We start from the raw sequence: 15,775 nt of genomic DNA on the forward strand, positions 1-15,775 counted from the left end.
ATAGCCCTCCTTCCACATCAGATGTTGAAGCATCAGTCTTTTTCTCTTAGATTCCCTGAAGGTCTTCCACTAAGAATGACATACCAGTGAAAAACACATGCTTCAAAAAAGATCTACAAGCATAGACCCTTGATGCCAAAAAGATGTAACGACTGCAATCCATTCACTATTCAAGTGAATTCCTTGTATGTAGAAATAAAACAGCCATCTCCCCATTTTTATCACTGCTATGTAGGCTGATGTGACCATTAAGAAGTTTTCTATTCAGCTCAGAAAGGAAGTAACAGCTGCAGTACTCACAGAAGATAAAAATGTCCAAATCTGATATCCAAAGCTAGGCAGATGGGAGCTGCTAATGAAGACAGAGAACGGAAAAAGAAGTAGAACATAAATATCATGTCCCACATCAGAATCAAAGAGGCTTTCAACCACCCAGCTCACACCCTTTACTTGGTCCAGTACCAGCACCAATCCTGTTAAGGGTTAGAACTCTGCCCTACCCCAGCCCCAAAACACATTGAACTAAAGGAAATGAAACTCTGAAAAGACATAACTAATACTTTTGTTCAGAGGCAAAATGCCACTATATGGAGGTAACATTTAGGGCCCTTAAGAAATTTATACTTTTTGTTTTTACCCCCCAAAAAATAATAATAATCTGGGAAATAGGTTAGTAGAGGTGATAGGAAACAGACACAACACACAAAAATGTGAGAGCAAAGAAAAGGTTCATTCTACTGGTAAATATATTTCAATAGCAGAAGTATAATTCACTCAATAAGGCCTTAAATCAGGATGCTACGGTAAGATATGTGTCTTTGGTAAGAAATTCGTATTTGTCTGATATGTCATTTTATCTCTACAGAGCAGATTAACAGAACACATTTCTATTTTGTTCCTGGTGTTAGAACCAAATATATCGGTCTTGGATATCCTCTTATCAAGAACATTATTTTAAACCATGGAAGATAAATTGTTATGCACAGTATTTTATGTCCATTTGGTGTTTTGGGAATCATCAATTGCTTGTTTTCTTGTTTAATGTGGAGTCATGTACTGTTCAAGTGCAACTTAGACTAGTACAGAAATGGATGTTTGTAGTCTATGTCTTTGTCCATATGCTTGCCTGTTTAGAACAATATCACAGATGTAAATAACAAAACCTGATTTTTCCTGATGCATGCAGATCCTCCAAAGTTTGATAGGATATGGCCGAATATTTCTTCCCTTGAGGTTTCTAAACCAAATCAAGGTAGGATGCTGTAAAATTCCTAGTGGTCTAAAATTACTGAAATTGCTTCCTAAGAGTCCCACATGGCAAAAAAAGTAGTAACAATGATAATCCAACTCATTTTTCTTTCAGTGCTGAGTAATGCTATTCTGTGAGAAAATATCTACAGAATTTAACCATAAAGCAAGCCTTACCTGAAAAGAGCATTTTCCAACAATAAGATCACACACAACATCACTGCATAAAGTCTGGAAAAGTAGAAACACAGGTTTATAAGTACCAATATACATTAGGTTGAACAGAAGTCCCAGGATAATGTTGGACTTGTATAAACTATAGTCTATATTATGACTAAGTTTTTAGATTTTTGAGTGCGAAAGATTGTCATTGTCTACATCAAACCCATGCGTTAACGTCTTATTTCCACGTCTGTTTGTTTTTTTTCCCCAAGTGAGCTGGGAATTCCTAGCTTGTGTGAAATTCACAATACAAGCACATTCTCTGCAGAATAGACTCTCAGTTCTCCACAATTCAAGTGCCACACAAAATATTATTTGCAGACTTTGGCACAATGATTAGCATTGAAAGTGACAGAACAACTTTTAAAGATTAGTAATAAAATAAAAGTAAGATTATTTGTTATTTGAAGTTGTATTCAGCTATATACTATAATTATTAAATTAAATCATAATTATTGTTCAATGTAAAAAACAATGTCCTTTTGTTCTTCTTATTTACTGTCCCAGTAACCATTCACTCCCAAGAAATCCCTGTAAAAATTTGGCCTGTGGCTTGCTCCGACAGTTCAGAGTGTCTTTTCTTGCCTATAACACATGCAGATGAAGAATGAAAAGGCAATGCAGAAAATAGCTACTAATCTGAACAAAACGTATTAGGGATTATTGGGGAAGTTACTTTAGAAGCGCTGTAGTTTTATATCTGTTGATCACAGTGACCAAACTGAGACATAAAGAGGTATAAAACCTAATGTACTATATGTGCTTCCCACAAAAAAATAGAAAATTCCAAATTGACCTGTACTCTCCATAAAGATTAGCAATATATTTCAGTTTGCATTATTCACGTGTTTTGAATTAAATAGACATGATGAAGTGACACTTAGCATTCTAATAATTTCACTTGGCCATTTTTTATTTTCTTTTTCAGAATTTTGTCCGTGTTCCTTAATTAAACAAACAAACAAATACAGAGTACATCTCTGCTTCTCTGCTCTCTGCAAAGATTAGTCTACATTATTCACAGGAATTTTAGATCTAAATATTCCTGATGAAATAACTCAGCATTTCTAATGGATTTTATAGCTTAATCAATTGTACTGCTTGTGTTCTCAGACTTAACTTCATTGCACAATACGTCTTGAACAGAACAAAATAACTCATTGTTTCTTCCCTAGTAAATAAGAGCCAGCTTTAGTAAATATAATTTTGACATTTTGTTATGGAGCACAAAACACAAAAAATAAAAAGTATTTATACTCCAGTTATGTGTTTGCAGCATATCGTTACAGTGTTTCACAATTATTTTAAATTAATACTTCAGTCAAGTATAGCGTATAATGAGAATAATTACAAAAATCTGCCTACAGTTTATTTTATTTTATTGTGTGTTCTTTGTTTATGTTATTAGGCCAGAATAAATTTAATAAAACCATTCGCAGCCCACAGTGGTTACCATACAGTCGTTGGTCATGGATTGAGAGAAATTATCACATAACCACTAACACAAAATTGCCAAAGTGTGCAGATGTGAATAACTTTCCCCTTATCTTGGATCAAAAGCTCAAATGATTCAATAGTTGGTACTTATAATTCATTTTGACCAAGTTTCACCCTTTCCTAACAAAACAGTAACCATTCTTAATGTTAAATTTAACACTGTAAAAGTTAATCTAAAAAAAAAAAAATTAAAGTATATTTTAATCTTTTGATTTGTTCCTATAGAAAATCTTTTCTAATTTATTGTTCGTTTTATTACCTATACAGTTGCTCCCAAATTAACTATGACAACTGTTTCTTCTGTTCAAGTTGCAAACCACAAGAGAGGTAGGAATTCTTGGATTCATACAGTGATTTCATAGTGCTATGTGTTGTGAAAACATTGCACTGTATGAATCTGGAATATCTGTGAAGTGTACCCATCAGCTTACTGGTGAGGCATCTTCGTTGATGACAACAGAAACATTAAGTCACATAAACATAAGCTATCCAGAGAAAAAATAAATATGCTTCCATGGTACTGTGGCATATAAAGTGACATGTCGTTTGTTTTTAAAGGATTAAATATAAGAATATTACCATTCAGATTATTGCCTAGAGAGCAAATTGTTGGTAGAGATTCTTTTCCTCACCAATCCGCATAAATTGTGAAAAGGAAACAAATTAGGAAACAAATAGATTAGTTGAGGTCATACAATACATAAAATGTCAATTGTCCATATCATCAAGACGCATCTGTAAATGCCATGGAGTGTAGTACATACTTATGTCTTTTAATGCATTGTAAGTGTGCCTTACATCTTCATTTTATTGTAACAGTGCACAAATTGAGAGTGTAGGCATTACATTTTGAAATGATATTTAAGTGTTTTATCAAAATAATGGAATTATACGGACATAATGAAGGATGCCAATATTCTCTCAGTGACGTCCAGGCAACCTGTTTTGTTTGCATCTCTATCATCCATAGTCAACTCTGAGATCTTCTCATTGGTTTTCTTCATCAATTTATCTGTAAAGAGTACATATAAAGATGCTTTGTCGTTCTGTAGCTGCTGTGAATATCTCATTATTCATGAAATGCACACAAGTAAGGATTTGAGAAATCAACAAGTGTTTGAACTTAGGTTTGATCCATTTGATGAGATCATAACTGTTACAAATCAGGTAATTTCTAAGGTTACAAGGAAATCTCCTTTGTATTTCATAGCATACAAAGGATGAAGTCGGTTACGGGAAAATGAAGAAGAAAAAATATTTAAATGATTTCTGAAAGCACTTTTCTTGAAATACTTTTTGTTCTTTTGATTAGAAAATGACACTGATAGCTGTCTCATGCATTACCAGTCTTAGTTTTAAAATTATGCTTCCCTTCCATGTGTGTTTACCGTTGTTTCATGTGATGACATTTCATGTTTTACCAGTCCCAGCTGAACCTTGAGCTGAACCTAGTCCTGATAGCAAAACAATATTTTACATCTCAAAGATGTAAAACCATAGCATTATAACAGTGAAGAAAAATGACTATTCAGTTTATAGAAACAAAACAATTAAACGATCAACCTTTTCATGAGCTTCCTTCAATAGGTAATTTTATTATGTTTTATACAACAGGAGCGGGGTTGTCACAGTAGAATCATTCCATTGGGAATCATCTTTAAAGGTTCATACAGTCAATTCTTTTGTGAGATACCAAGGAATTTGACAATTCTGAATCATCCAAAGATAATTATCAAATCTAACATGGCTATCTCATCTCCCATCTTCCTTTTTCCTTCACATTGAACACACCTAGCTAGCTTTACCTCTCCAAGGTTTTATTTTCCAAACCATTTACTCCTTGTTGTTATTCAGCCTTATACTATCTCTAAGATTGTATGTCTTTTCTTACATATGGTGCTCAGAACTGAATGCAGCATTTTCTAGCACAGTAAGCTCGTATCATTTCAACGTTGGTAAACATTACAGCCTGATTTTGGTACTTTCCCCCTTATCTCTTTCAGTGACTATGTGGCTTGACCAGTGCATGAAAGTCGTGGGGCTGCTAGCCAGACACTTGCTAAAAACCTTAAAATTGTGCTTTTGACATTTCTAATATGCTGGCTACTTCCTGGTTTTTGTGCTGGTTTAGGTGAATCACATGATAAGCTAGAAGGCCATACAGCACTGACAGCTATCAGACTCCCAGCTGCCATGATGCTGAATGCAATTGTACGTTTTGTATGAGTAATTCAGGGAAGTACCTCATGAAACTCATGGAGAGATCCCTTCCCTTTCAGTCACATGCAGACCCTTTATATAGCTTGTTATTACTATTATTTATTTTTAATAAACCCAGGAATGTATAAATGATCACTGATCAGGCCAACAGCAATAAAAGAATAAGTTCGTATGATTGCATTAGCAAAATTGAAACAATCAAAAATCAGAAAAAAATGGTTATAATAATAAAGGGACTTTAGTTAACTTGTCCTGGCTTTTTATTTTTTTCCTCTCTGCCATTACTAATATTTGATCAGATGTTAGACCATTTCAGTTAACCCACATTTTTTTAGTATACCATATGGCATTTACTGTGCCATAAAAATGAAGATTCATAGAGCTTTTCCGCACAACTGTCACAAAACAGAGTATCCACTCAACTCACAGAATTACTTGAATTGGAAAAGACCCACAAGGATCATCATGTCCAACTCCTGACTCAACACAGAGCAACCTAACAGTTAAATTATAACTAAGAGCATTTTCAAAAAGCATCTTTAACACCAACAGGCTTGGGGCCATAACCACTTACCAGGAGAGCTTGTTCCAGGGGCTGGCCATCCTCTCAGTGAAAACCTTTTTTTCCTAATATTCAGTCTGAACTTCCCCTGATGCAGCTTTTACCATTCCCTCCATTCTATCACTGGTCACCAGCAAAGAAATCAGCACTTCCCTGCCCCCCACTGCTGAGGAAGTTGGAGACTGCAATGAGGTCAAGAATTGGTCTCATTAATTACCCTTAATATTGATAAGACACATGTGAACTTTTGTAGTCCCTCTGAATATATTGAAGAGTGTATGTGTACATCAAACTGAGCCTTTCATAATTATTAATGCTTCTTTAGTCAAGTTCATAACTTGTAGCAAGCTCTGTTAAAGCAGTGAATTATTTTATGTGCAGTTTTGTTTCTTGTGCTTTTGTAATAGCCAATTATGTGTTGTAGTAGTATTACTAAAGGTCATATCACAGTTTCAGAGTGGAAGTAGCGCAGTCATTCATTCACAGAATGCTATTTTAAACACACAAGATGAGGTAGTATAGTCTGATTTACTGTCACTTATTTACAGCCTGCATATTTTTATAACATAAAAATGTATTATTATTCTGCTGCCCATTACTGTTTCACAAACCAATGTAAATTCTTTCCTCTAAATTCACCTGCAGTGTGATTACATTTAGCCACGAGTCTAAGGAACATAACAGCACGGTATCTTCTCGCCGAAACAAGTTGTATAATGGGGGCAGAAGACAGGTTCTTTCTCAAAGCAGAGACTAAGACAGCATTGCTGCTTAATCTGAGCTTCAGACGGATCATAATGCCTATCTCCAACCAATCTTTCTTATTTTAGAAATAAAACACATTAAAATTTAGCATTGTAACAATTTTCACTGTGATCCTTTTTGCTAGCACTTTTAGGTCAGTTGCCCCTTCCCTGTGCAGTTTTTACTCAGGTAAGATGGATATGCTAGTGGAGAAATGGTGCTGGGCAGCTGGCTAAAATGCTCAATCTCACTGACCAGTTGCAGAAGAGAAACATTAACACTTTTTTCCTTCCTACTCTAATATGTCAAGTGGTAGCATATTAAGACTGAAAAACCAAATGTTTTACTGTACTCCAGCAGTTAGAGGCATCAAAATTATTAGACTGACATGAACTGTGAACATTACTTTATCAATGTAATATCAAAGAGAATGAGAGTGTGTATCTGTTAACTATGTATATGTAAATTGAATTAATGTTTCCTGGCAGCCAAAAAACAGCTCTCAAGATTGAAACTTATGTTATGTTAAGCAATGTAGATAAAAGAAAAGATGCAATCTATTTATAGTCTGCTAGATCAGACAACAGCAAAAGTAGATATGTATTTTTACTTAACATACTCATGAATATGTACTGACTTTTTTTTTTTTTTTTTTAATAAAAATATAAACAGGAACAAAGTTTGTATCTGACGCCCTACATCAACAACCAGTGGGCTCGCGGGGTGCCCCACCACAATCAGCAGTGTACTTTAGAAAATATACAAGGGACATGGTCCCTTCCATGTATTTCCAAAATTAACATTTTACATCCTCTGCTACAGCTTTATCTAATTATAGCCTAAGTTAACTTTAAGACCTCAAAGCCCTCAAGTCACTGCATTCCATTACGGCAGGAAACATATCATAATCTCTTTCACCACGTTAATACACTGCAACTCTAAAGCATGAGTGGTTTTGCTACAGATTGGAAGTGTTTGAGAACCTCAGTGCCCTAACGGCGAGACACCATCTCCTAATTTGCAGCTGAAATTTCTCTATGACCAGTTAACACCCACTTGTTCTTGTGCCAGTGTTGTCCATTAGCACAGATACTCACTTAGGATGGCACAAGGCTATTTCCTTGATGTATTTATAGCCCAGTGATATCCCTTCTTCAGTTTCCTAGACTAAACAGGCCAAATTATCATAGAACACTTTTTAAATAGGCTCTCTACTTCTTTGATCATCCTAATAACCTTTCCTGCATTCATTCTGGGCTCAGCCTCAAAGCTGAGCAGTCAGACCTACACAAGGTTTCTACACAAAGCATAGCTGTGCCTTGTATAGTGATATTGATGCTTTCCTAATTTCGACATTTTTCTGGATAAAACCGCATACTCCTTGTCATTAAGTACTCAGAGGCAATAGGATTCTATGTTTAACAAGGTGCTTTTTTTTTAAGAAGTGGTTGTCATGTCAGCTGCAGTCTAGGTGGCTGCAATAAGCATGTTTTCTATTCAGTATACATTTTCAGAGTTTTCAAGATGTATTTTGGCCCAATGGTTTTTCATGTCAAATTTTAAAAATAAGTTAATGCTTACCTCAGAAATGTACTGAAAATAACTCTTGAATAGTAATCTTTCTTCCTTCCACTTCTCTGTTAATTGTTTTAGGAGGTGCTAGCCAAAATTGTCAAACTGGAGATTTGTTTAGTCTTGAATTAATATAGTCCTTTTCCCAAGGTGCCTACCAGTTACAGTACCCTGAGCCAAGTTCAGAAGTAATTTTAAATACTCACTACTTATGTCAGAACAAAGCTTTTTTATTTTATCTTTCATTCATTGTGGATTTAAGCATGCTTAAGTTTGACAATTTTGTCCACTGCATTTAATATTTTTAATATGAGGAAGTTTTTCCTGTGTCTTGATCTATATTCATCTCAAATATGAGAAAGAAAAAAAAAAAAAAGACATGCACTTCTATCAGCGGAAACTGAGCCTCCAGTACCCCTGAAAGGTTTACAACTGCAAATGCTTCAGTTCCATCAGGTCTGCCAACAGCAGTCAGTCTTTGACGTCATGCCATGGTGGTCGGGTCACACTAACCTGCCTGAAACAACCCTCACTTTCATTGCAGATAAACATCTGCTGTTGTCCATGTTACATTGATTAACATGTATGTGCCATTCATTCATATTTCTTTCCATAGTTCATTTTTACTAAGCATGTAATGTGCTATTACTCTGCTGCTGTATACATTTTGTATACATTTCTGTTCTTCCTTAAAAGACTGTGAATGCTTCGGGCACTCCAACCGGTGCAGTTACATCGAGCTGCTCAATACGGTCATTTGCGTGAGCTGTAAGCACAACACTAGAGGTCAGCACTGTGAGTTATGCAGGCTGGGCTACTTCAGAAATGCTTCTGCAGAGCTGGACGATGAAAATGTATGCATAGGTCAGTCCCGGGGTAACTGCGGCTTTTTTTCTGTGCCTTTTAAGCTACCGGCAGCTGCTAGGGACCACTGCTGCTTACTTGCCAGATGAGCCAGAATGAGCTTTTTCAATGGATAAGAACATCTGTGTAGACTTTCCACCTCGTTGCCATATTTGCCATTGTCGCCCCAAGGAAGTATTTTGAATCTGTACACAATGAAGATCCCCCTGGCTGAGAGTCCAGGGAGGACTCTCCCAGGAAGCCCCTGAGAAATTGTCCTGCAGGAGGGAGCTACACCGGGGTTGCACACACGTAAACATGGTTGGGTTGAGTCTTAAATCCCTGTTCCCAGTCTAACTTTTGGAATTATTAGTACACTATTGAATACTGGCATGTAGACCTATCAAAGTTGCCAGGTGTATGCACAGAACATGGGAACTGGTGTTTATTAACTCCTTTTAACGCATTCCAATTCTAAAACTAAATGTAGCATCAAATTCTGCTCTCAGGCACAGGGCTGTAAAATGCAGTCTTAACTCCTCTCTTCCTTATAGAGGAAACTGAAATTTTGCCCATGTGATTAGGAGTTGCATTTGTAAAAGCTGTTTGGCATTATGTAAATTTAGAAGTTGGACTCCTAGATGAAAACAGTGCTTTAAACCTAGCATCCGATATAAATATCCAAAATGCAGAAGTCAAGAAAATATCAGAACATAAAAAATTGAAAAAACGTCACACTAGAAGATGCATCTTATCACCACAGACAGAACACAGCAAAAGGCACAGGGCCCTAGGTGCAGACTGAGGATACTGAATAAAAGGTAGCTTCATACAATGGCCAGTAGTTAACAGGTAGCCATAAAAGGCACTATTCAAACAACTTCATTCTGTAACGTTGCTCATAGACATAAGCATCAGAACACTTCCTTGATTTCCATTGTGATTGCTTTTTCTTTCCAAGAAGGAAAAGAAAAATGAAAGAAAAAAGTAACTAAGATTTTCATGCCAAAACAGACTATAGGTGAATAGATTATACTTTAATTTTTTTTAATAATTAATTCCTGAAATTCAAACCAGAAATTATTTAGTTTGCTATTATTTGTTTCAGTTTACAGCTTGTCAGATTTACATTCTATTTTGTGATAAACACCCAAATCCATCCACGCACTGCATTTTACACGTCCTTCTTTTAACTTTGCTTGGCAACACATTCAGAAAATGCATGATTTCCTTTGACATTAATTAGTCTGAGCTAATATGAACTTTAGTAGGCAAGTCATGATTTCTTATGAGGAGGTTAACCCAATTCAATGTTCTCAGTAAGAAGTACTGTCCCTCATATTTGTTTGATGTAGATGAAGGACATCAATGGTGTGACCGCCAGGGCTATATAATTTCAGCTGTCTAAATAGGCCTAATGAGTGTGATACTAAATTACTCTATTTGGGATTTTTCACCAGCTTCTGCAGTAAATTGTTTTCCCATGTACACTGAAATGCTAAGACAGCATCTGTAGCCATGTCATTAAGACCAGGAAGTTAATAAGCCAGGAGTCAAAAATAAGTAGATTTTTAATTAATATGCAAGTGATACATTTAGAATGTCTTAGTAAAACAACCGTGTACTTCATAATTGCTCAGACACTACAGAAATAAAATAAACTTTCATTTAACAAGAGTCTTCAAAAAAAATAAAAAATAAAAGCACAAAGTGGTGGTCCATTTGCAGGCTTTCCCACCTCAGTGTGAGCAGAATTCTCATGGACTCCCATGAGAACCATACTATGTGAGTTGACTATAGGATCAACCTTGTTTTGCTACATATAAGGTAATTTATTTAAATAATATTCTCTTTGGACTGGATTTTGAGGATCACAGTGATCATACCGCATACAAAATCTGTGATATTGCAGCTGATTCACCAACTTAAGACTGAAGACTGAAGACCAGAAGTAACTTTTGTAATACTTCTGGTGTAGAGCCAGTGGAGTGCAGCAGATACCTAAGAACTTCTCAGAGGAAAAAAAAAATAATAATAGTTTGTGCTTAAAGTGCTTTCCTGAACTGGGGCTGCTCAGATTTAATCCTGCAAAGTGTGATGTATTTGCATCTCAGAGAGTAAATGGATTCACCATCCTTCTGGGTCAAGCACAAGGAGTCTTTCTCTATTGGAAACGCTCATTTCTCTTTTTTTCTAAGAGCAGTGTTTTGGATTTTAAGTATGAGTGGAATTTTGGCATTAACATTTTAATAAGCAGATTTCCAGTGACACATGCAAATCTTATTCCCGTATGAAAGTCTTACTTTTCCAGGTTAATTCTTTCCTCTTCAGCCACATACTTAAAGTCAGAAATGTTTGGATAAGCTAGTTTAATGGCAGCAAACAAGGGTTTGTCTCTGATTTAGCAGAACTACTTACACAATCTTAAAAAATATATATGGTAAGTATATAGATAACGTGAATCTTAACTAATGAAAATGTTTGATCTTTAAAACTGACAAAGTTACAAAGAATTTAAATATTGAGAGGGTTGTGTTTTTTTTTTATTTTGTTGTTTTTTTTGGAGGGGGTGAGGTTTTTTTTGTTTGTTTGTTTGTTTGTTTTAACAGCGAAGCACAGTGTAACACTCTATACAGAGGACTAAAATCTAATTTCATTATGTATTAAAATTTATTTTGCTTCTAAAGAAATTCATTTCCTAAAACGAATCATCAAAGATTTGTGGATTTGTCAATTGACTGCAAGATTACCTCCAATGGGCAACAGCAATTTCTAAATAAATCGAGGTAGTTTAAAGAAAAAAAAAAAATGCACTTGACATGCTTGCAGTGAAAAAGGATTGAATAGAATTTGAAGAGCATTTTTATTTTTTACAAGCTCTTGACAAAGTCCTAATAATTCTTTCTTCCAGTGAATACACACACTGGCAAGCAAGAATAGCATTGAAACCACCAAGTAGACCCAGAGTAATAAATCATTTCTTCCTTTGCTTTATGACATAAACACTGAAATAGTAATTACTGTCTCACCAAACATTACTGTCTCACAAAGCCAACCTTGCAGTCACTTAGGCTTAAGCTTCAGTTATCAACTGTGAGAACTTTTTATAAACTCTAATGGTAACTAATTAAGTGAACCTTAAGGGTTGTCCTGTAGCCACTGTCAACCCAGACTGACTGCGGCAAGCCTGCAAGCTTCAGCCCATATTCCCAACCTTTTTTATTTATTTTCATTGTATTTTGTTACAGCAGCTTTATATCAATACATTGCACCTCAGTGAAAAGATTACTACTACTATCATATTCCCAGCCTTTACAGTTACCAGATTCAGGTCAGGAGGAAAAACTCCTGCCCAGTTAAATCAGCAGAGACTAGTTTTTGCCTACCTTGGAACCTGGTGTGTGGTCTACTTGCTAGGATGATCTGGAAATGTTATTTAATGCCTTGCTGTTGCAAGGCCATTAATGAGAAACACTGTCTCATAACCGCAGTAACATACTGGAATCATAGCTTTTGATCCTTCTGATGTCTTAGGTATTTGACAGGTGTTGGGAAGTGTTCTATAGCCTGTGATAGTGTGTTGGACAATGAGCTTGGATGCTCTGTTGGCTTGTCTAGGTTATATAGCTGTGGTATCAACTGTGCATTGGGAAAGACAGAGGCTAGATTCAGTTACTAAAGGTTACCAGGTCTCTGTAGTGTCCTGGTTTGACCTACCACTTCTACAAAAAGGGTTTTACTTAAAGTATCTATGTTCCCTTAAACAGCACACTAGGGGCCTGGTACTTGCAATGTTTTTAGATGATGGAGTTCATTGGGAAAGTTCTCACTGACTCAGGGTCAGGTCCTTGTTTTGTGACCAATGTCACATCATGCATCTATAGCATTCAATGCCACAGGCCATACATTTCTTCATAAACACTTGTTTAAATCATTGTAGGTCTATTATATCCAATTATTTTTGATGTATAAGAACTGGCTGTTTCTAATGCAATTCCAGACTTTTTGCCTTTCAAGATTTTCTATGAACACTCTAAACAAATCTGACTTCCTGCATTCAGTACGTCTCTCTGCTCTATGCATATTTACATAAACATTTCATATATCCGATTCGCGTCTGAATTGCCAGCTTTTCAAATGGCACACACTGCAGTATAATCATGCTCAATTTTACACAGTCTTTTTGGCATGTCAACGTTCAACTTCATTAATGAATGTTGCTATCTAATTGACTCTATTATTATTGTGGAACTCTGTTTGCCAAAGGTAACTACTCTTCGTCAGCATGCCAAATGTTCAAAGTGTCATCTGTAATTTATGGGTAATAAACACTGACACAACAGATGACAAATGTCTTTCTGATAATGTTTTTTCCTGTTACAGTTTTTCCATTGTATTTTTTGATATTTTACTTCCAAGTTCAACTACATTTTGTCATTTACAATATCACTGAATTTTAACCTAATGCTTAACCTGATGCTACAGAACAATTTCCAAAGGTAGTCAAAGCCGCACCAATTCACAGACACACAAAGCCAGATTCTCAGCAGGTTGCCCAGATCAGGAATTGATTTATTTATCTTTTGCCTTCAACAACAGCAGAGATCAGACGCTGCCAAAATGTAAGCATGTCTGCAGTCTCAGTTGACAGTGGAGTTACTCTGGGTCTACATGGGTCTATATACAAATAAGATATGGCTACTTAAATTAAAAAAATGAATAGGAATGCCAGAAATTAAACTCTGCTTGCTACTGTCTTGTCTTCTTTGTTTAGTTAGCCAAGACTGAACATAAATATTATAATCATGTTAAAGAAAAGGGTTGTAATTGAAGAAGACAACACGTTCCCTTACAGTACCTGTTCTGGGAGGAAATGGGTTACCCCAGTCATTCTTTAATTAGGTCAACACACATGTGGAAATAAGTATCAGGGAAAGAGCCTCATTACATCTTCCATCTGCCCACTGGGAGGTGAGAGAAATGAAAATGGCAACATAAAGCGAGTTCTGATAAGTTTTGATTACTGCTCACCTCAAGTTTATCATTGTGGAATATGTAAAAGGTTTATTAATGTCACTGCTAAATACAATCTCATCAGTTTAATGGCAAATATCCACATAAATGGTTATACTTCTCTTCACTATAAAGGAAGACTATCTTGGAAATAAGTAAAGTGCATTTATATAGCCCTCTAAAGCAATTCAGCACTCAGAAAAATATTGAGTAATATAAATAAGCCTATTTTAATGATGTGAGACATTTCACCCTAATGATGTATTGATATACAAAGCTTTCCTAACATTCACTAAATTGTCAAAAACATTCTTACCAGAAGAGAATCTGGTACAATCACTTATTCTCAAAGAGCACGGTATCTTCTGCCTTCACATCTTTTTGTGTTTACTTTATCTCTTCATATCATAAAACGTCTCTTCCTGAAATGATATATGCAAACAAATAAATGGACTATAGTAATTATATTCGCTACTTTAGATATCATTAATAGACAGTCTTCCTTTACCTTTAACACTGGAAATGCAGCCTTTATTGGTATTAAATGAATTATCACCTTATGTAGACCTGAATCCAGTGTGTGTGTGTGTTGTCTTGTTTCTGCAGACTGTTATTGTAACCCTTTTGGTTCAGTCCATGATCGCTGTAATGACAGAGGATTTTGTGAGTGTAAGGAGGGAACATCAGGGCCTAAATGTGATAAATGTCTGCCGGGATATATCTGGCACAGCTTGGGCTGTCAACGTAAGTAACTCAGAGTTGCCCCTTTCCTGCAGCTTTGCTGCATCTGCGTCTGTATGCTATCATGTGCAGCTACCTAAGGGCAGAAAATGAGCAAAACCTCTCCAAGCCTTAAGAATGCCATACTGCCAATCTTTATGGAGGTTCCCAGATGAGGACAGTAGATTGACTGTTCCATCCATTAATTTTAATGTACTTTCAGTGTCCTCTCTCTTGCTCTTGATAACACCTGCAGGAGCTCCCACTGAAATACATAAATATGCGTGCCTTGCCACATGTGAAGTAGCCTTTGTGTACTAAAACATCAGCATATTAACTCTAACTTGAAAAATCTTACTGAAAGACAGAAGGTAATTTCTCTGCATGTTTCCTTTTTCTATACTAAACTTCAGCCTATTTGAGTAACTGAACTATGCTTTCATACATTAGAACTATGTCTCTGAACAATAAAACTGCAACACACTACCTCATTACTTGTTACAATTAGTGAAAACCAGATAAAAGCTAAAGATAATTTTTTTAAAGTATACTTCTTTAAAAATAGGTGCTGAAATTTGGTATAAATATTATTAGAAGCAGATGTTTCAATGCTTAGTTGTATATTTAGATTATTTTCTGGTTAACAGGTCTTGTAAAAGAGTGGAAATAGCACACCAGTACATATAGGATTAGGCTTTTATTGCCAATTTCTTTTGTAATAGATTCTGATTTATTCTTTATAACTGCTTTGATCACCTACTTGAAGAAATTCTGAAGAGTCCTCTCACATTCTTTAACCTTTTTCTTCCTGCCTCTCTGTATGCTTCCACATAGACGCGTGAAACAGATTCCTCTAACAGCTTGCTTTAGATTTGTAAGGCTGAGAAACACAAGAGGATGTAATTACTGACACCGATTAGCCAAACATAAAATTGACCAGAGAGCCGCGCAAATGCTCTAAATGCTCTAAAACAAATGTAAATTTTAAAACATAAGTTAAAGAAACAATAAAGATGGAGATTACCCCTTCCTCTCTAAACAATGAATAGTCTGAAATAGAAAACCTGGGCTTGTGACAGTTCAGTAAACATCTGAAAACCAACAAATGCAGAATTTCAAGAAAGACTGTAATAA

At 35.7% G+C, this 15,775-nt stretch overlaps 1 protein-coding gene across 5 annotated transcripts in view; it reads left to right on the forward strand.

Annotated features, from left to right (window-relative positions):
• Positions 1-15,775, forward strand: part of NTNG1 (netrin G1) — a 156,551-nt gene that overhangs the window by 113,954 nt on the left and 26,822 nt on the right. Inside the window, exons 6-9 of one of the 5 annotated variants that reach the window (XM_082766584.1) lie at positions 1,187-1,252; positions 3,235-3,294; positions 8,762-8,929; positions 14,528-14,665. The exons of 1 other annotated variant lie outside the window; for it this stretch is intronic. In XM_082766584.1, the coding sequence (XP_082622710.1) occupies positions 1,187-1,252; positions 3,235-3,294; positions 8,762-8,929; positions 14,528-14,665 (432 nt within the window). The remainder of the gene's footprint in view (positions 1-1,186; positions 1,253-3,234; positions 3,295-8,761; positions 8,930-14,527; positions 14,666-15,775) is intronic. 3 more of the 5 variants (XM_082766581.1, XM_082766582.1, XM_082766580.1) reach the window with 3 other exon arrangements.

Source organism: Aythya marila (assembly GCF_965140915.1).
Source record: "Aythya marila genome assembly, chromosome: 8".
Lineage (NCBI taxonomy): Eukaryota > Metazoa > Chordata > Aves > Anseriformes > Anatidae > Aythya > Aythya marila.